The sequence below is a fragment of the Ostrinia furnacalis genome, unplaced genomic scaffold (genome assembly GCF_004193835.3).
Source record: "Ostrinia furnacalis isolate ACB-3 unplaced genomic scaffold, ASM419383v2 OfSCF7161, whole genome shotgun sequence".
Taxonomy (NCBI): domain Eukaryota; kingdom Metazoa; phylum Arthropoda; class Insecta; order Lepidoptera; family Crambidae; genus Ostrinia; species Ostrinia furnacalis.
The window spans coordinates 23,308-48,142 of NW_021137400.1; the positions used below are offsets into that span (position 1 = coordinate 23,308).

At 40.3% G+C, this 24,835-nt stretch overlaps 1 protein-coding gene across 4 annotated transcripts; it reads left to right on the forward strand.

Moving 5' to 3' along the window:
• The first annotated feature begins 1,767 nt into the window (after positions 1–1,767).
• On the forward strand, positions 1,768–24,725 carry LOC114363524 (NAD(P) transhydrogenase, mitochondrial). 4 transcript variants are annotated; one of them, XM_028319265.1, is made up of 23 exons: positions 1,768–1,919; positions 4,268–4,443; positions 4,536–4,690; positions 4,805–4,945; positions 5,023–5,145; positions 6,446–6,633; positions 8,602–8,757; positions 9,777–9,981; positions 10,997–11,200; positions 11,452–11,532; positions 12,226–12,371; positions 14,035–14,123; positions 14,249–14,333; positions 15,138–15,251; positions 15,952–16,118; positions 16,957–17,094; positions 18,870–19,087; positions 19,591–19,742; positions 20,264–20,417; positions 21,598–21,702; positions 23,285–23,404; positions 23,573–23,664; positions 24,034–24,725. In XM_028319265.1, exons 2-23 carry the CDS (start codon positions 4,283–4,285, stop codon positions 24,178–24,180), a joined length of 3,141 nt encoding a protein of 1,046 aa, XP_028175066.1. In that variant the 5' UTR covers positions 1,768–1,919; positions 4,268–4,282; the 3' UTR covers positions 24,181–24,725. The 4 variants fall into 4 exon arrangements, with proteins under 4 accessions (XP_028175066.1, XP_028175068.1, XP_028175069.1 ...); XM_028319267.1 differs by having other exon boundaries at positions 1,794–1,812; positions 24,034–24,463; XM_028319268.1 differs by lacking the exon at positions 1,768–1,919 and adding an exon at positions 2,705–2,781 and having other exon boundaries at positions 24,034–24,463.
• The last annotated feature ends 110 nt before the right edge of the window (positions 24,726–24,835 follow it).

Consider the following 24,835-nt stretch of genomic DNA (forward strand, 5'->3'; position numbering starts at 1 on the left):
AATTAATTAAAAATATACATTTATAATACCTACTGCTGCAATACATAAAAAGTTATTATCATGCACAAGTTTCCAAATGAATTTTAAAAATAGCTGTCATCAAATTATTACAATTATTTATTTATTGCCATCAATAGTATATTACAATTAATTAATGTTATAGTTGATTTTCGTTTAATTCTACAACTAAAAGTATGTCAATTGACTAAGAGTGAACTGTTTATATGGCGTCACCACTTTTTGGTGGGGGTGGTTTAGTTTAGTTGTCACTTACTTACTTTGTCAATTGTTATTTGTTGCTCAGTTCTCCCCACAGATGGTTGGTTCTCTCTCGATCGTTGAAAAGGACGGTTGTAGTACTTGTGTTGTGCTTCGCAGTGCCAGTGGCGTAGCTACCAAGGGGCTAGGCGGGGTAGTGCCCCGGCGCCCTCAAGCAAATTAAGTCCTTAAAAAAAATATGCTTTATCAGGGAATTCAGGGAGTAAGTAAGCTAATGTCAATAAACTTAAAGGCACTGGGTCTCTATCGGAAGGAACTCTAGGGGTGGAATCTCCATTGGCGTGGGTTAGCGGGCAAGGAGATAATATGTTGGATGGTTGACAATCACTTTCCCTACAATTTGACGTTCCACCAAACTCAATACGCTTTCAAAGATAACCTCGCAGCCGCTTGCTCACACTTGACATGACACAACTGATTGACAGTTACCTTTTTCTGCGCATCAGTCGGGTGTTACGTTTAGGAATCACAAACCTTCTGCTCTACAGATTTATACAGATAACATAATATTAAGATTGGTACTATTAATCATCAATAATAATTGCAGCATCTGTGTCCGGCGCCGACAAACTTGATAAAATTTAACCAGTTTAGATAGCAGTGGGGCCCCATTTTTTGCCTCAGGGCCCTTGGTTACCTAGCTACGCCACTGCGCATTGCTCTTTATACAATCACAGTACTCACCACGTTTCTGAAGCACTATTTCTCAGAGTGCCAAAAAGTGCCTCCGAGTGGTTCTGTTTGACGTGACGGCAACGGCATGCCGTCATGCCGGCATCACGCATCTCTTTGTATCAAACAGTGTTGCTGATAGTGACATTTCGCTCGCTCAGTTCTTTGTTGCTCTTTTCACTTACACGAAGATTATTTCCGAATAATTGTTGCCACTAATATTGATCGCCTAATAGGAAACTACTTGTATTATGTCGCATCACTATTGCTAATCGATGCTGCTATATCGCCAGCCGGGCGCCGGCAGACCGGTGAAGCCAGGGTACGGAAACTTCCATACTACGATCAAACTTGCTTCCAAACAGCGACTTCAGTCGATAAATTCCAATACTTTTTTTTTTTATTTATGGCTCTCGCGGATTGCGTTTAGCCACGACAGGGTTCTTGATTTNAAAAGTTTTTGTTTATTTGCATTTCCATGTGCAATGTAGAATTTTTCCAAATCCATTGTTTTGAAAATAATAAAATACGTACACCATAAAGATAAATACTTTCAAAATAATGGATTTGAAAAAATTCTACATTGTACATCAAAACAAACAATAATTCTTTGAAGGTTATGAGGGCCTATGTGTGCGTGAACTGTGTGTATGTGTGCGTGGACTTTATGTATGTATGTGTGCGTGTACTATGTGTGTATGTGAGCGTTACGTACGTAGGTTAAGTACAGCGAATTTAACACCAGGCTGTCAATTAGTAGGCTCAAAAATTTGACAGAGAGGGTTCTCTATTTCCTATGTATTACTTTTCTCTATGGGTGAAGCAGTTGTGAGTTTCGTTTTCTGAAAACCGTATTTGTATGTAGTTATTGTTTGTAATTTCTTTGTTTCTTACTCCAGCAATTTTTAATATTGAGCCCAGTAAAGAAGCGAAGAGCGGGCTTAGTCACCCACCCCTACAGTCGGCTGGTAAGCTATCGAATTTTTATATTTACTATTTTACAAGTTACAAGCTACCCAATATTTCGATTTAATTACAAACTGACCCAACTTCTTTGTCGTGGAGATAACAAGTTGCAGATCCAGTTTATTTGAAACTGTAAGTTCAGAAAGAATTTTATTATCATTACGTACGATGAAATTAATATTTTGTTTCAAAATAACCAAGTGATAAATATTTTTTTTTATATTCGAATATTGTAATATTATTTTTATTTGTTGTTAGTATCGTTCACTAATAATATTAGCAGAGATAGAGCTAAAATTATATTTTTGTCTGTCGTAGTTGGTAGCGTTTAGTGGTACCTACCTGAGGTAGAGGTACCGTACCTCTGTCTTCTATGATTAGAACTGAACATATCTGTGGAACTGAAACTGAAATACCTGCCCCGGTGAATGTCTCCGGGTAGTTAGTGCATTTATTATGCCAAGGCCGACAGTGAGCTGTTTTAAATGCAGTGTACTTTTCTAAACATTACAAAAGAATATTTTTTGCTCATCTCCTGGGGACTTCCATAAACAATAACACAACACGATGCTTTTGTTGATAGATGACGAATGACACTGACAGATACATTTTTAAAATAAAAATGAACTGTATTCACTTATAAATAAAGCTTATTTTTCGGCGCCTTTATATTACTTAGGGTAGAGGTACCTGTTTTCAACCCTTGATGGGTTCATTTTTTCAAACCACACAAGTCTCGATTTAGGTGCGTCTGCGTCACTTACCTACACACACTTCACGCGCGTTCAAACGCGTCCAACGTGTGGGGTTCATACTCGTGTGCGTGTGGATCAACTCGTAAACAAGTCAACGGTCTTTAAAAATGTATGTAATGAGTTACCTAACTAAATGATCATTGCCATAAATCATTTTGTTGCGCGCGCGCTGGCGCCGATGGGAAAGTGGGTGTTTAGAAAAGTTTCTACCCCCCTAGTTAGGTTGGATTAGGTTAGTAGTTTTAACAGAAATACAACATTGATCTGTTGATGAAGATAATTATTATTTAATCATTTGATTGAGTGGGTGACATTACTCATGTAAGTATAGTGGACATTTTATTGATCTTCTATTACAAAATTCAACCATTAATTTAAATGGTTTTTCAATTAAACAATACATAATTTTGCCTGACAAACTGTGCAGACACAACATAAATATTCTTTACTAGCGGCCGTCCGCGACTTCGTTCGCGTGGATCCCGTTTTACCCCCTTCATCTATCCGCGGTTTAGATTTTTTCATACAAATGTTTTTTCCCGCTAACTCCCGTTCCCGTTAGAATTTTGCAGTATCCTTTTGTAACTAAGCTTTAAGTTTACTAAGGTACCTGCATGCCAAATTTCAAGCGTCTAACTTAAGCGGTTTAGATTTTTCATACAAAAGGATTTTCCCGCTAATTCCCGTTCCCGCGGGAATTTCGGGAATTCCTTTCTTAGTGCACCTCTACGGTACCTAAGCTACGTCCCTTCCAGATTTCAAGTGCCTACGATTAGCCGTTTAGGCTGTCTGCACACGCGACGGAAGCTTAAAAAATGGAGTAACTTCTCCCGTTTTCCCAAAATTTCCCTTCACTACTCTGCTCCTAAGTATACTATAACCTGCCCAGGAGTATGAAGAACAATTGTACCAAGTTTCGTTAAAATCCGTCGAGTAGTTTTTGTTTCTATAAGGAACATACAGACAGACAAAAATTTTACTAATTGCATTTTTAGCATCAGTATCGATCACAAATCACCCCCTGATAGTTATTTTGAAAATATATTTCATGTACAGAATTGATCTCTCTTCAGATTTATTATAAGTATAGATTATAAATCTTTATTTCAAAACCAACTTGCACAGAATTTCAAAGTATATACCTACTTAGGTAATTTAGATATTTACACAATAACAATATAAATTTTTTAGGGTTAATTTCACGACAAAAAAGTACCATAATTTAGGCATCGCATATTCCTCATTATTTTAAATAAAAGAAGCGTTTAGGTACGAATAATCGTTCGATTGAGCATGGCGACGGCGAAGTGTTGCGCTTATCATCAGCGGGCCTACTACTACCAAATACCGATTTCGTATCTACTTTCGAATCTATCTATCCCTCTCACTTGTAATGATAACTACAGTGACAGACGGAACCGAATCTACGAAAACTGCGTAAGGTGCAAAAACACGATAAAAGATAAAGGTGTATTCACATAGCCATGTAGCATACGCCGGGAGAGCGACCATTGATTAAACCATGGAACCACCCGTCCGTGTGAGATGCGTAGTTTGTAGATTGCTATTTATAAACTAGCCGTTTTATTTTGCAGGTAGAATAAACCAAAATGTGTGGGTGTCTAAAGGTGCTACGTATTTACAAGCCACTACCGCGAACTCTACACTGCAGGCTCTCTAGCTCCACTGCGGCTCCACCGCAAGTGCCGGGAGTGCCTTACTCTAAACTTTCTATAGGAGTTCCAAAAGAAATATGGCAAGATGAAAGAAGGTACGAGTACCTTAACTACACATACATCGTTTAAATATGTGTAAAAATACAAAGGGTTTAATTCTATAAAATACCTAATACTCCTCTTTCAGAGTTGCAGTAGTACCAGCAGTAGTTAGCAAATTAGTTAAAAAGGGCTTCACTGTAAACATAGAAGAAGGAGCTGGAGCCTTAGCCAATTTCCCCAACAAGACCTATGAAGAGGCTGGTGCCAAGGTCACCAGTTTGAAGGACACATTCCAATCAAGTAAATCAATACATAATTTTTCAGTTAATGTTCTCAATTTTTTTTATAAACGTCATTTACTACATATTTTCGGCATCTTATGTTTTTCTTAATTTTATTTCCTTTCGTTTCCAGACATAATTCTTAAAGTCCGCCCACTAGTGGATTCCGAGGTCCAAAATGTACAAAATGAAGGTACACTTATATCGTTCCTTTACCCTGCACAAAATCAGGATCTGGTCAAAAAACTTGCAGAAAAAAAGGTCAATGCATTTGGTAAGTTACATAACTGTCATTTTCATTTGTTTTTATTGTTTAGTTAAATATTAATCATACTTTTGTTTTGGTTTAAGCTATGGACTGCGTCCCGCGAATCAGTCGAGCCCAGGCGTTCGACGCCCTCAGCTCTATGGCAAATGTCGCAGGGTACAGGGCAGTCATAGAAGCGGCTGCACATTTCCCTAGGTTCTTTTCAGGTAAGATAAAAAATCAATACGCAATTAACACCATAGTAAAGTAAATACTATCAAGAAGTCCACACGATCCAAAATTGTATGGAGTTGATTTACTGTGGTCGTAGTAATGGATTATTTAAAAAATATAGGTATCTGAAAGTTTACTTGTTGATGTTGTGTGAAGGTTAAAATCTGGTATTCAAATGCCGCGACAAGATATGTATTGAGATTACCGGTGGGTTGTGTATTTATTTTCAATGTTTTGAATTTGAACAGCAGCAGATCTTCGCTGCATACTATTTTGATGTTTATTCAGCTGATGCCTTTACAGTTACAATAATTAAATCGAGCTTTACCGACTCGTAATTTATGGGTTCGATCTCCAAGCATGGAAAATAAAGCCGTAAAAAAGTAATGTTCCATTGTCCCATAAATTTATCGCGCCGCGCCGATAGTACTAGGCTTGAGCTAGAAATAGCTCGAAATGAGTTAGTCCACGCATGTCCGTCTCATTTCACTGAGATAATTAAATCTTGGATTATCCGTTAAGCCTATTAGCGATGCTTATCAGATGGCTACGGCATGGCAGCTTGTAAAGGAGCTGGTCTACTTATCTGTCGCTCTTGTGGGACATGACTTTGAATGAGAGGGATGTATCGTAAACAGTGCAACAGCGACCTCTGATACTATGAACAGCAGACTGTAGATATGCAACTTTTTAGACGCAGTAGACATGTATGTTACTGATCACAATACAGAAGGTTTGCGTCCACCAGCACTGAAGTTAGTCGACTCCCCGCAGCTCCCCGCTGGCTAGGTACCGACTTTATGTCGGACGTTCTGGTCGGGCTGTTAACATTATGAACATGTATGGGAAATCCGCACATTACACTGATTTGGTATTGGCCGATTCCTCATACAAATTAGAAGCTGACCAAACTATCGGCGGACTAAAAACTGTAGTCTGTGGGGAGTCTAAGGCTGGGTTGCACCATCTGCCTTTTCTTTAACAAACGTAAAAAATCTGTTAAACTCCATACAAAAAGCACCGGTTGTCGTTAAAGTTAGGTGGTGCAACTTAGCCTAAGTATGCATAAAGCTAAGCGTCCACTTGTCGGTATCGTACGCAACGGACGCATCGTACAAAACACATCGTATCGGATGTGCGATGCGTACGATGCGTACAGGTGGACGCACTTATATGAGTTTCTATATAAATAATACTACGATCCGTTGCGTGCGATACGTCCGATGCGTACGATATCGACATGTAGACGCTAGCCTAAGGTATGCCATCGCTGAACTAAGATAACGTTCACAGGTCAAATGACGGCCGCGGGTCGCGTGCCGCCATGCCGCGTGCTGGTCATAGGCGGCGGCGTGGCGGGACTGGCGGCGGCGGCTCAGGCGCGCTGCATGGGCGCCGCGGTGCGGGCCTTTGACACGCGCCCAGCCGTGCGCGAGCAGATTGAGAGTCTGGGCGCGCAGTTCATCACTATGGATATGAAGGTAGGTGCTGTCTCCTTATTTTAAACCAGATGTTACGTGGGAATACGTGAATTAAGGATCTGTGAAGAATCCTTATTTAACAAGTGTCGTTTTTGTAATTTATCCTTGTGAACGCTACAATAATCAAATAAATAAATAAATTTTCAACAACAGTCTTCTCCAGGTTGTTTGGAAGACCGTCTGAACTGTGCCATTCGAACTTATCGTACCTATTTCCTATTTTACTACTATTGTATTTCGACCGACTCACGCTTCCACCTAAATGTGCCTAGTCAATTTAAATAGGTCTAGTATCTTTTCATCTAGAAAGCTTGCTTGATGAGGCGATGTTTAATATTTCAGCAAGACCCAACCACAAAGTGTACTAAGGTACTCTACTAAGATGAGTAGAGACCAAAATAAGAGATACTGGCAGAATCGCACAAGCATAGTAGAAACGCCCACCATCAATGTATTATGTAGGTAGTGGATATTACTATCGTTTTGCTTAGCTGTGAGGAAAATGCAATTAATCTTAGCAGACAGCATACTTTCTCGTTCAAGGCCGTCATGCTTTCTGCCTATTATCAGATCTCAACGGTTTGCCTAATATTAATGAATTCAAATGTAACAAAGAGTTGCATTTACATGTTGTATGTTACAAAGCGCGATATTAGCATTACCTATCTATTGCTTTCACGCGTCCCCGTGGTCTACCCTATTCAATGACCCGTTTGCGGTGTACAATGCGTATCACGTTTCCCGCCGTGCATATTTACTCAACCGATCCGCGTAGATATGGTTATTGATATGACATTGGAGTGCTTATAGAACTGTTTGCTTTTCAGCGGTGGGCGTGTCCTAACCCTTAGTTAGGGCGCAGCCTCCACCCTCACCTTGATTACAACGGACGGTAATTTACAAATCATAATCAACCATTTCGTAGATTTTTTTTTAATTTCGAGTGCATTATTACTGTTGATAATCTTTGACTATAACATAATATGCATGCGGTACATTTCGATCTTATAAATCATTGTAATTAAGATGGTAATCTTGAATTTATGTTATAATTTTATACCTAGAACCTTACGTAATATGTAGTTGTTTCGCACCATTTGTGGCTTTTCGTAAATATTTGTTATTTCACTTTTATGTTAGTCGCTACGCTATGTTTGCAGAGTCTGTTTATTCGAGCTATGTGCACTTGTGATAAGTTTTTAAATATTTGTTTTACTATAATGGTAAATTGAAGAAAGAAAAACGTTTTTTTCACTAGTATGAAATACAAAGTATGTAGCTAGTTTAGACAAATTAGAAAATTAGTGGATTTCCTCCATTCAGCTACTTATGTCTTTTCTTCACTCCGCGACAACAATTTGTCTTGTATTGTATTCCTCTGATGGATTTACATTCAATGGCATGTTGTTTTCAAGTATCTGGTTCTAAAGCAGTGGGACTGTTTTCCACAATGGCATGTAGGTTTAAGTTAAACTTTGTTACTATAACCAAAATCAGTCAAATGCAATATTGTTTCCGAAATAAGCCGCAAACGGCGACAAATTATTGCTATCCAGTAACTGCCGAATAAAAATAATGGCCTTGAACGAAAATAAGTAACATCAAACAGCGTCGTCCCTAAATTCGTCTCCCTACTCTCGAACCCGATTCAACCGTATTGTCATTGGAAACTGACATAACCATGGACTTTAATACATCGCTATAAGGTTGCAATTATCAATCGTACTGATCGTAACAGGATCAAATTAGGGTAGCCGGTCTCGCCCCTTGCCCTTGACAATGAGAGGGATGAATCGAGCCCCCATGTCCAATTGTCCATGCATCAATGTTCGTCATTTCACATTCAGCGGCCGTAGGTTTGTGACCGAACATGCATCGATTGGATTTATGGATAGGTAACCTTTTTCAATAGATTTAGCTTATTTATTTCAAAATCTGTTTATTAAAATATAACATCTTTAACTACAGGAAGAGGGCGCGGGAGAAGGCGGCTACGCCAAGGAGATGAGCCAAGAGTTCCTGGATGCTGAGCGGGCGTTGCTCGGCAGAGAAGCCAGAACGTCCGACGTCGTGATCAGCACAGCTCTCATACCCGGCAAGCCGGCACCGATTCTCGTTTTAGAGGTAAACAATGCTTTTGTTAACAACTGAATTTTAATTAGTATCTCCGTGAAAATTCGTCACACAATATTTTAACACAACTTGCCGATATGTGCGCTGCTTACTTTGGTTTTCAATATTTTTATGATTCCTGAATAGAGATTACATTAGGACAAGCATTTTGTTAGACAGTTTTGTGTCGGCCGTTTGGTGTAGTGGTTCGAAACGGACTACTATTCCGGAGGTTGCGGGTTCGATTCCCGCACAGTACAAACATTTGTGTGCATGAACATATTTGTTTGTATTGGACTGGGTGTTTTCTATGTATAATAAGTATGTATTTACAAAAAAAAAAAAAAGTATTTAAGTATGTTTATATCCGTTCTCTAGTACCCATAGTACAAGCTTTGCTTAGTTTGGGACTAGAAGCGCAGTGTAAAATGTCCAAGGATATTTATTTTAAGAATACTTTTTGAAAGGCTGAGCTGCCTGTGTACATAGACAGATACCTACATTTTCATTGCGCGAACTAATGAACTATAAACCATTTAGCAAGCCTAGTTACTATCATGTTATTATCTCATGATAATACATAACTAAGCAAGCCGCGTTTGCCACGTGCTTAGGAATAGTAGAGTGGTGTTGTGTCTGGCCAAAGTTCGCAACTATCTCGTCTAGCCTTTGCTCTTAACTAGAAGGCCATAGGCAATTTAGATTGGAAAACTTATCGATACTATTTTCCATTCATGTATATCATGTTATATCATGGGCGATGGGGGCAGCTGTCAAGGCAAGTCCCCTTATTCAGTCTTGCCACAGCTAGACTTGGATCTCTCCTAATATGCACCATTTGATCCTGTCTTCGGCTTGTCGCATCCAGCTAAGGATAAATGAATGAGTTACTTGCTCCGTAATGTCGACATTGTGTATTAGATTCACTATGGAAAACTAATTATATGTTTTTAAAGCTGGAATGAATTGTCATTTAAAGCAAGTTTTACTTTGTAATCATTGGTTAATGTTGTCAACTCCCCAATTTACAGGATGCGGTCCGTGACATGGCCCCAGGCAGCGTGATCGTAGACCTGGCAGCCGAAATGGGCGGCAACGTGCAAACCACCAAGAAGGGAGAGATCGTCAAAGTGCACGGCGTCACTCACATCGGCCTCACTGACTTACCAAGCCGCATGCCTGCCCATGCGTCCACTCTCTACGCCAACAACATTTCAGGGTTTCTATTCAGTTTGGGTAAGTAAAAATACGTTTAAATACCGGCCGTCTCGCGAGAATACACCGGATATGACGTATTTACAACATATTATTATGAAAGAGGTTCGTCAATGATCATAAATAAAAACCGTGTTTAGTTTTTAAAACAACGTTGCGTCTGTTCGTGAAGGTTATTGCGTGAATGATAAAATATTGTTTATTTTTTGCGTTAATTACAAACGTGATAGATTGCCTGTATCTTTTACTATCAAAAGCAATAAATTAATTGCGGTTTCTTTTTGTTTATGTTATCGTCGAGTAATTCTACTTCAGTACTGCAGCGCGTATGTTATCTCTGCCTTATCGCCGAACCGAAATCCGAGCTTATTCTGCATTAGTTATTATAAATATGTGGTAATTAGTATGACAGTGTTAAATAATATAAACATTTAAGGAAAATTGACCGACCATGACTACTGCGATAAACAACAATAAGTCACTAGTTCGTTAGATATTTACTTCAGCTATTACATAAGTAGTGTTTCTGCGGGCTTGACTGCATGTTTTGTAAAAAATGAGAGTCGAGGTTAATTGCCTTTACCTTATCATTGCATTGTCTTATTTAATAGCTTTAAGTGTTGCATACATGATACATGCATTAGGTACATATTTTTTATCTCGACTAATATAAAAATACATTGGTATTCTTATGAAACCAGACTATATTAAATGAATATGATAGATAAGAGAAATAGGTCAACGAAAAAAATATAAGTAGGTATTTTGTATCAATCCATAGAATATTTTCAACGCGAAAGATTATTATGAAAGATGATTGTCATTCCTTCTCGCAAAAACTGCAGAATGAATTCTGATTAAACTTTTCAATATAATAATGATGGTTGGTACAAGTACAATCATCATAGTACAGCTTTACTCAGTTTGTCACTAGATAGCGTACTTTAGCGCAGCGTTAAATGTCCAAGAGAATTTTTAATATGTAGGTAAAGTTATTCATCCTACGTGTTACTTAGATCCTTTTGTTTATTCTCAGGTACAAACGACCACTTCCACATCAACCTCGAGGATGAAGTGACTCGCGGTGCCATAGTTTTGAAGGCGGGCGAGCTGCTATGGCCGCCACCGCCGCCGCCCAGCATGGCTCCCGTGCAGCAACCCAAGCAAGCCGCTGTTGCTAAGGCAGAACCGCCCAGTCCATTCAATGAGACGCTGAAAGACACTTTCTTGTATTCTACAGGTGATTTTTTCAGAATATAGTTTATTGTAAGGTACCAGATCATGGCCTCCTCGAAAGAACACAATTTGCAGTAATGCTATGTAGCTAACCAGAACTTTAGGAGTCGTTTGAAATACACAAAAACTGAAGCGTCAAGTCATATCGCGGAACCTTAATTCCCTGAATAAAATGCATGAGTCGCTTAGAGCGGTGTGTGACGCGGACATGAAACTAAGGTGGATTAATAATATTAAATGGGGTTTCTTTCACAGGGTTGGCCAGTTTAATCGGTCTTGGTATGGTGTCACCAAATCCAGCCTTCACAACTATGACTACAACACTGGCTCTATCTGGTAAGTTAGCCAACTTCCGCATATCTTACGCTGTTCTTGATAAGAGTTTTTTCGTGCGCCGAAAAGCCGCGAAATGCTGCATATTTATTTAAAAAACAAAATAACTTCTATAACAGTTGTTTCATGCACGATAAAGGTGCAATTAAACAAGGTTCAACTATCACTAAGTAAATTAATTAATAACCATTAAGAGCGTTTACGCCGTTTGGCGCAAAAACAGTACTTTTTCAACTCGTTACAATCATTAACCAGTAATACTACAAATATGTTATAGGCATAAATAGTTAGGCAATTTCGTCGTCTAAATAGTTAATTGAGAAAATATTGCGATTAGTTTAGCATTTAAGAATTCTATCAAGATAAGTCCACACAGGTTTTGTAAATTTCCACTTTNTCTTAACGTTGCAATTAAACCTGTTCATTGATTATTAGCTGGTAACTTTTATAATATCATTTACGCTAATTAAGCAGCAACTTATATATCTTGCAAGTTGTGTATACCTTTAATTGATAGTGCAATTAGCTTAATATTTTGCATATTTTTTATCATATTGCGTATTGTTGTACCTATCGTTGGTGTACCTAATAAATAAAATAAAATAAAAAACAATTATAGTGCCCGTAAAATCCCGCAAAATGAAAAAAAAACAAAAGAACTTCTATTCAATGATTCTTTATTCAAATACTAACCAGGCGTGGTGGGCTACCACACGGTGTGGGGCGTGGTGCCGGCGTTGCACTCGCCGCTGATGTCGGTCACCAACGCCGTGTCGGGCATCACGGCCGTCGGCGGCCTGCTGCTCATGGGCGGCGGGTACGTGCCCGAGACGCCGGTGCAGGTAGGCTTATGTGTAGTGTTAGCGCTCCTGCACACGACGCCGCCACCGCGCCGCCGCCGCTCCGTCGCCGCGCCCTTACACTGTTCATATGCGCCGAGTAAAGCCCGCCGCCGCGCCGCCACCGCGCCATCAAAGCATAATTTCGCCAGCGGCACGGCAGCGGGCTTCACGCGGCACGTATAAATAGTGTAGGGGCGCGGCGACGGCGCGGTGGCGGCGTCGTGTGCATGAGCGCTTGTAGGTCCAGTCAGTGCCTGAGGGATGGGAGCGGCATGAGAGGGTGATTTTGTGACATTTAAACGTCAGCGCAGGAGAACCAAAGTAACCGACATAGCTCGCAGAATTGCTAAAATCAAGTGGCAGTGGGCGGGGCACATAGCTCGTAGAGACGATGGCCGTTGGGGCAGGAAAGTTCTCGAGTGGCGACCACGGGCTGGAAGACGTAGCGTGGGCAGGCCTCCTACTAGGTGGACCGACGATCTGGTAAAGGTCGCGGGAAGAGCCTGGATGCGGGCAGCGCAGGACCGTTCATTGTGGAAAACCTTGGGGGAGGCCTTTGTCCAGCAGTGGACGTCATTTGGCTGAAAAGAAAGAAGAAAGAAAGAAAGAAACGTCAGCGAGACTTCAGATTTGTATGCCGTGTCGTGACATTATGTCAATGTCTCCCCTCTCGGACCGCTCCTATAGCTCAGGCACTGATCGAGTTAAGCTCAAGACCTATAGTAGCTAACAAGGCGTGGGCTACCACACGGTGTGGGGCGTGGTGCCGGCGCTGCACTCGCCGCTGATGTCGGTCACCAACGCCGTGTCGGGCATCACGGCCGTCGGCGGCCTGCTGCTCATGGGCGGCGGGTACGTGCCCGAGACGCCGGTGCAGGTAGGCTTGTGTGTAGTGATAGGTCTAGAGCGGATCTGTAGTCTGGTCCGTGAGCACGTAGAATTTTGTCCAATGACCCCAAGCTACCCATCCTTATCGCTCGCGCGTAATTATGTTGCTATCGCGCTCGCACACTCACTGCGGGTGCCAGTCGCTAGGATGGGTAGCTAGGGGTCATTGGACAAAATTCTACGTGCTCCCGGACCAGACTATAGTACGGATTAGCAAGTTGAAGTGGCAATGGGCGGGGCACATAGTACGCAGAACTGACGGCCGATGGGGCAGCAAGGTTCTGGAATGGAGGCCACGTACCGGAAAACGCAGCGTGGGACGTCCACCCACAAGGTGGACCGACGACATCATAGGTAGCAGGGAAGCGCTGGACGCCGGCCGCTACCAATCGATCAACATGGAAAGCATTGGGGGAGGCCTATGGATCTCCTATGGCTGAAATGATGATAGATCTAGAGCTTAACTCAATCAGTGCCTGAGGTATGGGAGGGTGATTTTGTGACATTTAAACGTCAGCGAGACTTCAGATTTGTATGCCGTGTCGTGACATTATGTCAATGTCTCCCCTCTCGGACCGCTCCTATAGCTCAGGCACTGATCGAGTTAAGCTCAAGACCTATAGTAGCTAACCATAATTTGCAGTCTGATGTACTGGCAATACTGTTTCATTTTAGTTATAGAGTTGATAAGGGCGATTTTGCAATAACTATTCTAGAGTACGACGTGCCTTTGTTTTTATTACTTTAAGGTTAAGACTTGTTTTTTTCTCCACAGTGGTTAGCGAGCACTGCCGCTCTCATCTCATTCGTCAACGTTTTCGGCGGTTTCCTAGTAACACAGCGAATGCTTGACATGTTCAAAAGGTACAAAGCATCTTTTTTGGAACTTTATCACTTTAATCTTCAACATGAAATGCGTACATTAAAAAACAAATACGGTAGGGTATGTTAAAATTCAATCATATTTCAATGTTAGGTTTCATTTGCAGGCCTGGTGACCCACCGGAATATGGATACCTGTACGCTATTCCTGCAGCCGCTCTTCTTGGAGGATATATGACCACAGCTATGCAGGTACAAAAATATACTCAGTCTTATTTAAATTGCTTTATAAATGAGTTTAGTTGAGGTCTTCCGTTTGTCTATTTCGGTTGCCACAACTAACACTAACGTGAGCCTTGTTTGACGCATATAGCTAGCCACAGTAATCCGTTAATTAACCGTAGTTAAGATACTAAAATAATTAAGTAGGCCTACTGAAACTGCAGGTGGTATGCGTCACAACAGTCAATGGCTATTATTGCAAATACACTCAACATCAAATAAACCGCACCTTCCGCGACTCTGACACAATCACAATCATGGTGCCCAACAATATTGGTGTTATTTGAAAGCCCAATAAATATCCTTAAAGAAAAACACATTTAATTCCTTAATAAACGATTAACATATACCATAAATGTGATTTGAAAAAAAGACCTCACTTGGGGCTCACCTCTGGGATCAATTAGACCAATTTTTATGGTTATAAAACCAAAATAATGATCTCACGTGTCCTTATTGACAGATGGATAGTGATTAATCCCAACTTAACAGTTTTATGGTCATAAAAGTTGTCTCGAGCGTAACTACCTATTTTTTGAAGAAGTGGCTCTGGATCCTTCTAAAGACACATTTTTGGGGTAAAAACCTTTCCTCTAATGAAATGAAGTTTAGAACTAGGTTTTTATATGGTGCCAATATTGGTGGGAAGTGGGGATGCATACGTTTGAAAGTGCTTGTCGCGGGAGGGGCGATTTATTTTATGTCGAGTGTATATTCAACTTCAGAACTGTACCTTTTTCAGAAATCATAAAACTATTGTCTTTCTAATTGCAGGGTTACCCAGAAGTACATCAGATGGCGTACTTGGCGTCTTCGCTTTGCTGCGTGGGCGCACTCGCTGGACTCAGCTCCCAGACCACCGCCAGAAAAGGAAATTACCTCGGAATGGTGACGTACATGTTTTTAATACATAAATATTTATTTCTCATGTAAGATTTGCAACCAATGATTAAAAATGGCGTGAAATGATAGGTTAGATTTGCTCAAAGCCCAAGACCCGCTCACTGGAAAGTACTCGATGGTTCAAGCATCAATCTTTTACCATTATAAAGACAGTGAGACAGCATAGACAAGGATAGGTAGGGTTAGGTAACAAAATTATTTCATTATCTCTTAAATTATTCTTTTTTTAAATTACAAGTAATTTCTCTTTTTTTTTTCAATTTCTTTTCTATACATTTTCAATTTTAAATAAAACTAACATTCCTCTTTTTTTAAATAAATAATGTAATAATTCTGTTTTTGTCTGCCAGTGCTATTAAGTAGCCAGTTCTTTTGAGACTAAGCTGACTTTATTAGGTACTTACACATTCCCGAATACCCCACATTACAATAGATGCACTGTGATGTAAGCAATATTTGTGCCATAGCTAAATCTGTGGATGCAATACTGTTCTTAGCTGCAGTGCATCTAAATGTGCGTTATTCTCATTCCTTAACGTGGCAACTTGGGCTTGCCATAGCATAACAACCTATGTACAATCCCAAATTTGATGATACTAACAATATGAGGTTGCAATTTTATCAGAATCGCGTACAGTTATCGACTCTATGTCCATGAATGAAAGTTTTATTTTTGTTTGACCAGATCGGTGTGTCGGGAGGTATAGCGGCCACTCTCGGAGCGTTGACTCCAAGCGCAGAGGTTCTAGCCCAAATGGTCGGTGTCGCTGGCATTGGCGGTCTACTCGGTGCTACCATCGCAAAGAAAATTGAAATCACGGATCTACCACAGCTCGTGGCTGGTTTCCACAGGTAATTAATTATACAGGCTGTCCCAAAATTTGTTATTCACACTGACACTGGAGGTAGCTGGGCCTAAGACTCATCAAACAGCTTAATATGTCCATAGATAGAAAGGTGATGAGATTTAAAATAATAACAATTTGTTATTTTTAAGACACACCGAAAAATGCGTCCAAGGCCCATCTACCTCCCCGGAGTCAGTTTGACGTACTAATTTTTGGACACCCTGTTTATGTATCCATCAATCAACCAAAGATTCAATCGTATTCTATTTTTAACTAGCACTTGCAGGGCCGTCTTTAACCTACTAGGGGCCCTGGGCATTTAAGGATTAAGGGGGGCCCTTGCCCTTCGTTCGTTCGTTCGTTCGTTTCAGCCAAATGACGTCCACTGCTGGACAAAGGCCTCCCCCAAGGTTTTCCATAATGAACGGTCCTACGCCCTTATCATCTGGAAAGGCCACCTCGGTCGCGGGGCCCTGGACACGTGCCCAAAGTGCCCAGTGGGAAAGAGGGGCCTGAGCACTTGTTTATTAAAAAGAAACTGTTTACCTTCATCACAGTATCAAGCTTATGCTGAGTGGCACCACGGTACCACATAACTTTATTACTTTAACCGGTAACTAAAAGGCGTGATGAAGGTGAGGCATGAAATACGATGACCAGTGTTTTTTATCAGTTTGACAGATTTTTGACGTTTGTTAAAGTTAAAGTAAGATGGTGCAACCCAGCCTTAAAGTTGCGTTTCCACTGAGACGGTAACCGAGCGGTGTTCTCATAAATTGAAAGTAAAAATAGAAAATACCTATCAAGTACGTCAAGGGTTATATCGAACTTGTTTGCTCCAGCCTCGTGGGTATGGCAGCGGTACTGACGTGCCTCGCGACGTACATGCATGACTTCCCCGCCATGGCGCTCGACCCCACCGCCGCTACGCTCAAGACCTCGCTGTTTTTGGGAACTTACATCGGCGGTATCACCTTCACGTGAGTATCTTTTTTTCTTATACCAAGGCTGTTCAACCTTTTAAAGAGTCGGGCCTAACGGTGGATTCAGTCGTTAACGACTGTTAAGGCGCTACCTCGTCAAAGTTTTCGGCCGACTGAATGCCTCGCACACAGAGGGATAGAAATATGATTTCTCAGTGCGAGGAAAGGGACAGCAATAGCGCGCGCGGCGCGGAATAAAATAACGTAAGCGACAAAAATCGGAAATCATGTATTTATTGAAAAACCAAACACTATTTAAAGAAAATAATTCGACCAGTACTTAGAATATGTTATTACCTTACCAATATACAAAATTTGGTATTGAAATATTAGCCTATCTGCTTATAAAACGAAAAACCGAGTAATAGAAGGGTCATCTTTGGATTTTTTTTCTATCGAGAAAATTTTTTCCATTCATGTTTCGGCTTCGACCAGACACTAGATTTATTAGTCAACTATGACATATTTCAAAATAAGAACATAAGTAATAAGAAAAGTACGATTAAAACTAATTCTGCGCTTCTTTAAAACGCCCAATATTCGCAAGGCATCACCTTAACGACGGGCCACTTACATTTCTGACAGCTAACTTCAGAGAGGTCATAAAGTTAAAGTTCAAGTTTTCGATGGTAACTCATGGTAGAGGTACAGAACGGATCAGAACTGTCATATTTTTTAATTTTTGTGTTTTGCCAAATAAAATGTAATATAAATTATGTAGTATCCTTATTTTTTTTTATTTAATCTATACTTATAATAAATCTGTAGAGAGGTCAATTCTGTACATGAAATATATTTTCAAAATAACTATCAGGGGGTGATTAGTGATCGATACTGATGCCAAAAATGCAATCAGTAAAATTTTTGTCTGTCTGTCTGTCTGTCTGTCTGTCTGTCTGTCTGTCTGTCTGTATGTTCCTTATAGAAACAAAAACTACTCGACGGATTTTAACGAAACTTGGTACAATTATTCTTCATACTCCTGGGCAGGTTATAGGATACTTAGGAATTCCCACGGGAATGGGAATTAGCGGGAAAATCGTTTTGTATGAAAAATCTGAACCGCTTAAGTTAGACGCTTGAAATTCGGCATGCAGGTACCTTAGTAAACTTAAAGCTTAGTTACAACAGGATATTGCAAAATTCCCACGGGAACGGGAGTTAGCGGGAAAAAACATTTGTATGAAAAATCTAAACCGCTTAAGTTAGACGCTTGAAATTTGGCATGCAGGTACCTTAGTAAACTTGAAGCTTAGTTACAAAAGGATATTGCAAAATTCCCACGGGAACGGGAGTTAGCGGAAAAAAACATTTGTATGAAAAAATCTAAACCGCGTAAGATAGATGAAGGGAGTAAAACGGGATCCACGCGTACGAAGTCGCGGGCGGCCGCTAGTTACATAATAAATGTGGTATTACTAACGATTATTCGTCACTTAATATTTCGTAATGCACCCCAAACGAGGTGAAAACACAATCGCAGATTGCATTCCGGTTTGTCAGAGTAGTGGGGGAACAGGTTATAAAAGGTCGGCCAAACGTCTCGGACAGTCATTTGATGTCGGTGCTTAGTGCGAGTAACATCTCTAGCAAAAAGTGACCGTTTACTTATTTGTTCTTACATACTTTATTGAACCTCTATCCTCGTAGAAGGTATTTCGTGACCCCTCAAGTGGGTCTGTCGACGCAAAATGAGGACTCAACACAAAATTCGATATTCGAAAAGTGCACATTTCGCAAAATACTCATTAGATTTTTATTTAATCGTCCAGCGGATCCCTGGTAGCCTACGGCAAGCTGCAGGGCTCGCTGTCGTCAGCACCTTTGATGCTGCCTGGACGGCACGCGATCAACGCAGGATTACTAGCCGGTTCTCTGGGCTGCGGCGGCGCACTGCTGGCCTTCCCAGAGGTGCCCGGCCTACCGCTGCTGTCCGCTGCTGCGGTACTAAGCGGTATCCAGGGCCTGACGCTCACCGCCGCTATCGGAGGTAGGCTATTTTTTTTTTAAGCTCACCTGATGAAAAGTGATGATCAGGCGAAAAATGGAAGCTAGCTTTACCCGGAATCCCCAACCACAAAGGGACTGGCTATCTTATCTCCAACTGCCGGAATACAATGATGTAAGAGTAAGCGCACACCGTTGATTTTTCATCGGCCGATAGTTTAGTCGGGCAGTTGATCAGTATGGGCATTGGGCATGTATGGGAGTGCGCACACTACGCCGATTCGATTTGGCCGATTCTTCATACAAATTAAAATCGGGCACAACTATCGGCCAACTAAAAATCAACGGTGTGCGCCTACTCTTAACACTGCTGCAATGTTATAATTTAGATCTAGTATTCTAGACTGTTGAAAACCAATTTCTGAGGCATTCTTGCTCGGCGGTACCCAAAGTGGCGTCTGCTACTGACTAAAGAAACCGTTTAAGAGTGATGTGCATATCTGTCCCATCCTTTGCTTACAAAACTTTTATTGGTTTTATTATTAGGTGCGGACATGCCAGTGGTGATCACAGTGCTGAACAGCTACTCGGGCTGGGCGCTGTGCGCGGAAGGCTTCATGCTCAACAACTCGCTCATGACCATCGTGGGCGCTCTCATCGGCAGCTCTGGTGCTATCCTGTCCTACATCATGTGCAAGGTATACAATCTTTAGGATTTTAGTACTTTCTTTAGGTTCCCGAAAGGTGGTCCGCGGAACCCTGGGGTTCCGTGGAAAGGCCGCAAGGGTTCCGTAAAAAATATTATCCCACGTTTCGTGACCGACGTTGTTCGCGCGCACCGACTTGTTTACAAATAATTGCATAAAAACTTTATTGTTTTACATTTAAATTTCCATTTGTCAAAGTAGGGTTCCGCTAGGAAAAGTATAAACAATTAGGGTTCCTTGGCAAAAAAAATTGGGAAACCCTGGCCTAGAATACTGCGTGTGCGCTGTGTACTGCTATTTTTATGAATTGTCATCTAGTTCTATTGTAATTCTGCATTTACGTTGTGTACTGTTACTTTTGATGATGAATCTCCTTATTACTTTTATGTTGTAGCCCAAGTTTTTATAAACTTAAAAGTTTTTTGAACCCTTTCTAGTATCGCTGGGCTAAGATAGTTATTTTAGTCTTGAGTTGAAATTCATCCTGGTCCTTAATATTTTCTTAACCATAGGCCATGAACCGTTCCCTGCCCAACGTAATCTTGGGTGGCTACGGCGTGGCCACAGGCGGCTCGGCGCGGCCGGCCGGCGCCACGCACACAGAGCTCAATGTGGACTCGGTGGCTGACCTCATCCACCGCGCTTCCAATATCATCATCACGCCTGGTATGTTCTGATTACTGTATCGAAAAATAAAACACTGTGTGCCTCGCATGCGTGAGACGTTTCCACATTAATAGGTGGGCGCACGTGGTGGGTCTAAACTAGAAATTTGATACTAGGTGCACCTATTCCTAGTAATTATTTATACTCGATCCTAATACCTATTCCACCTAGTACGTAGTAATTTAGCATACTTGACGCGACTAGTGCGGACTAATCCACGTAATATGACTTTAAAAAATACTTTTTTTTTTAAGATACAACCGTAGTATGAATAATGCAATTTGAAATTGAATAATAATTCCTCCCTTCATACTTCAACAGGCTTAACAACTTAAAAGTTGGCGTATTTAAAAGATATCAATTTCATAAAAATATTTACATATTTTTTCTTATTTACATGAATATGGTTTGACTACGTTTGTGTGCGTTTGCTTCGTCGCGCTCAAATTTGTTTGGTCAGACAGAGACGGAGTGAATCTCTACGTTCGCACATAAGCTTAGCGAGAAATACTAGGTGCGCGTAATACACGACTACGGATAACGCAATAATAACCTCTATTACTTTGATGATAGGGTCGGAAATCGTGTAATTTATAAAATACTAGGTGGATCAAGTATTTAAAAAATTGGAATAGGTGCCGCCTAGTACTGTAAAATACCTAGTGTGTGGATCTGTTCTAGTAAATACGTACGTCTCATCTCTAGTCTAAACCGGTCCGTTTCTTGCACCCGCGCATGTTTAACGTAGGCCCTTGGCTGCCTGTCCACCGAAGCGGAACGAGGGAGTAATGCAGAGCAGATTGCGAACTGTTTTTTTACATTCGCGAAGCAAGGTGCGATCATGCAACGAGTCATTTGTTTTCCCCACTTCGCTTCTCGGATTTGTGTGAGTTTTTAAACTAGCTCGCAACTCCCTGTCCACTGAAGTGGAGCAGATTTTTTATGCATTTTTACCCTGGTTACTGCTCCATCACCTCGCTACGTTCCTGTGGTCAGGCAGCCTTAGTATCCACGTTATCCGGGGCGGCTACGGTGTGGCCTGGGAACGTGGGAAATACTGTCAACATCCAATATGTGCAGAGTTTTATGTAAATGAAAGTTTCTTATTTAGATTTGTGGTGGTCCTTCCCTTTTCCCCTTAAAAAATAAACAATAACATTTCAAATACATTGATGCACAGGTTATGGACTGTGCGTGGCGAAGGCGCAGTACCCGATCGCCGAGCTCGTGGACCTGCTTAAAGGCATCGGCAAGAGGGTGCGCTTCGCGATCCATCCAGTTGCGGGTAAATATACTAAATATAAACTATTCAATCCACTCTTCAACGGCAGTGCGTGTAGAGTAGACAAGGTTGAACACCATTATCTACAGGGTGTTACTTTGCATTCTTGCCATATTTACAGAGGTTACTATATTACTGATACTGAACACAAATCCGTAAAAAAATAATAACCGAAAATATTTTTTTTTAATCTTGAGTATATTATTTTATCGACAATCTGTTAAACACACCACTAATTATCGTAACGCATGCACATCACTTGTTGGCGATGGCGATGGAGACTTTTTTACTTTTTATTGTATTTTTAAATATCTATTGCAATCTATTGTCTTTAAAATGTCTTTTTGACACTTGTAAATAACTGAGAAATCCATCAATCACAAATCACGTTATAAATAATACAAAAATGACTGAAGTGTATTCAAACAACGAATAATGTAATCAAAATAGTGCTTGGAGTGTCTGCAAGACGTCTTAGACGAAATGCTTGATGACGTACCCTTAGCGTTACACCAAATGCTCTACTACCAGCAGGATGGTGCTCCCCCACAATAAGGACGTCAAGTCCGTGAATAATACGTTTGGTGAACAGTGGATTGGACGAGGGGTCCAGTAGCTTGGCCACCACGATCCTCGGACCTGACACCAATGGATTTTTGGGGTGACTTGAGACGACTGGTATGCGCAGAAGAGATAACAGTGTAAACGCGTTACATGAAAGGATTGTTTTAGTGAAACTGTGAGACAAATCGTTTATGTGTTGCGAAAACTAAAGCGAAAAACCTCCGCTTCGCCGTGCTAGACTGTGCTTTCATCAGAACGGAGGACATTTGAATACTTGCTTCGCAGTACGTAAACTTTGTAAGTAGGAACTTATAAATAAATAATTAATTGTGAATAAGGTAATTTCATTTCATACTTAATTTATTAATTTATAAAAATAGGGTACAATGTTATAAATTAATTAAAACCCTAATAATTACCTATTACGTATTTTTGACGGTCCTAAGCCCGTAAAGTAGAAAGGAAAATCTGAAATCAACTGAAAAGTATTTTAAAATAATTATTATGACTGGATAAAAAGGCTGGTACCCAGAGCCATAAAACATCAGATTATTAAGAACTAGGCCACGCCCACTAGGTTTATTCCACTTGCACCTGTAGACCGTGCGAGACAAAATTGGTTTATTCCAATTTGTACTAAAAAACCAAATTTACTAAAATCTTAGTGTACTTTCTTTATGGGAGTCTCTTGTTTATCTTAAATAATAGGTATTGTTCCCTACTTCTATCTCTGTGAATATGGCAAGAATGCAAAGTAACACGGTGTATAATGAAATACTTTCGGAAATCGGCTAAAAATTGTTTGTATGAGGAGCGGCGGCTCCTCCACCTTTATTCAGTTTAGTCCTATATATTTTGTTGCTTTAACCTTTTAGGATGCCGCTCCTCCCCCTATATTGCTAGAATTTAGTCCTATACCTTTTGTTACTATAAGATCCCGTTTTGGGTACGGTACCCTAATAAGTATTCGTATGATTAATATTTTTATCGCAGGTTGTTAAATAAATATTGTTTATCGTAGGACGTATGCCTGGCCAGCTGAACGTGTTGTTGGCAGAAGCTGGAGTGCCATATGATGATGTCTTTGAAATGGAAGAAATCAACGACGACTTCCCCGAAACTGACCTTGTGCTTGTTATTGGTAAGTTCTTATATAACTGTATTTTTATTTTATTTCGGTTCAAGTAGCAAAAATACTGTTTTAAGCCTTTTAAGGGCGAAGTAAAGCTTTCACATAAGGAGTGTGGTTCAGAATTTTTTATTGTTATTATGATAAGAGACATTTTTGAGAACTAATATTCTTTTGCAGGTGCTAACGACACCGTAAACAGCGCAGCTGAAGATGATCCTAACTCACCAATCGCAGGAATGCCGGTCTTGAAAGTATGGAAATCAAACCAGGTAGGTTTTGGGTTCTCAAATGCAAATTGAATAGTTAGTTGACCTTGACTGTTTTGTTTTTTGTGACCAATCTGGTTCCACGCGACTTTAAGTCAGTTAATCTTCCAAATGGCTTGCAGAATAAATAAACATTGAAAAAATAATTTTTAAAACAGATCATCTTCAATGATATTTTTATCAAAAATGTCTGGACAAACACGATTAAGAATATTGATAGCAGTATCAACTTTATTTATAGCTACTTATTCGAAAGAAACTATTTTGCAAAAAAATAAGTAGCTCACCTTGTCCCATACAAACTTTAACCCCCTTTATCACCCCCTTAGGGGATAGAATTTTGTAAATTAACCTTTAATTATGATGACCTAGGTGGTGGTTATGAAGCGGTCAATGGGCGTGGGATACGCGGCGGTGGACAACCCGATCTTCTACAACCCTAACACGGCCATGTTGCTCGGAGACGCCAAGAAGACGTGCGACGCCCTCCTGGAGAGAGTCAAGCATCTGGCGGCTTAAGCCTTGACTAAATGGTACAGTCGACAGCATGTGAGAATATGCATTTATATTGCATAGTAGCACCTATAACAACTACTTGAGATGCCATAGTGTATGGCACGATGTTCTGTCCTCTGTACATTTCTGAAGGTAGCTTGAATCACATTTAACAAAATGTGAGTATCTAGGAGGATTGATTATTATTAATATACTTTTAATAACTTTAAAACACCATAAGTACAGATAAACTAACCATATAAAATGGTTTTCCGAAACTTAATTTTGAATTGCAATTCGGCAAGATTATTGCACCGACAATGTTGATTGTACTTACGATAACCGTTAAGTATGGATTTAATATGTGATAAGAAATATTAACTGAAAAAAGCGGTGCCATCGAACCCATGTTGCTGATGATATTATAAAATACCATAAAGTTACATGATACGGTATTATGAATACAATGCTATTCCCTAATGTATGCTGACTTTTTTCTAAGATAAAATTAAATCGGTTTGTGTGAAATCGATTTGGATGTTGCTACTTAGAAATAATACGTACTTATAGTAGTAATTTTAAAGTTTAAATATGTGCCTTAAATCATCAATTTTTTGAGACTTATGACAGCTAGTCTGTGTAGTATGTAATTTTTTAACATTTTATAATTCGAATTTTA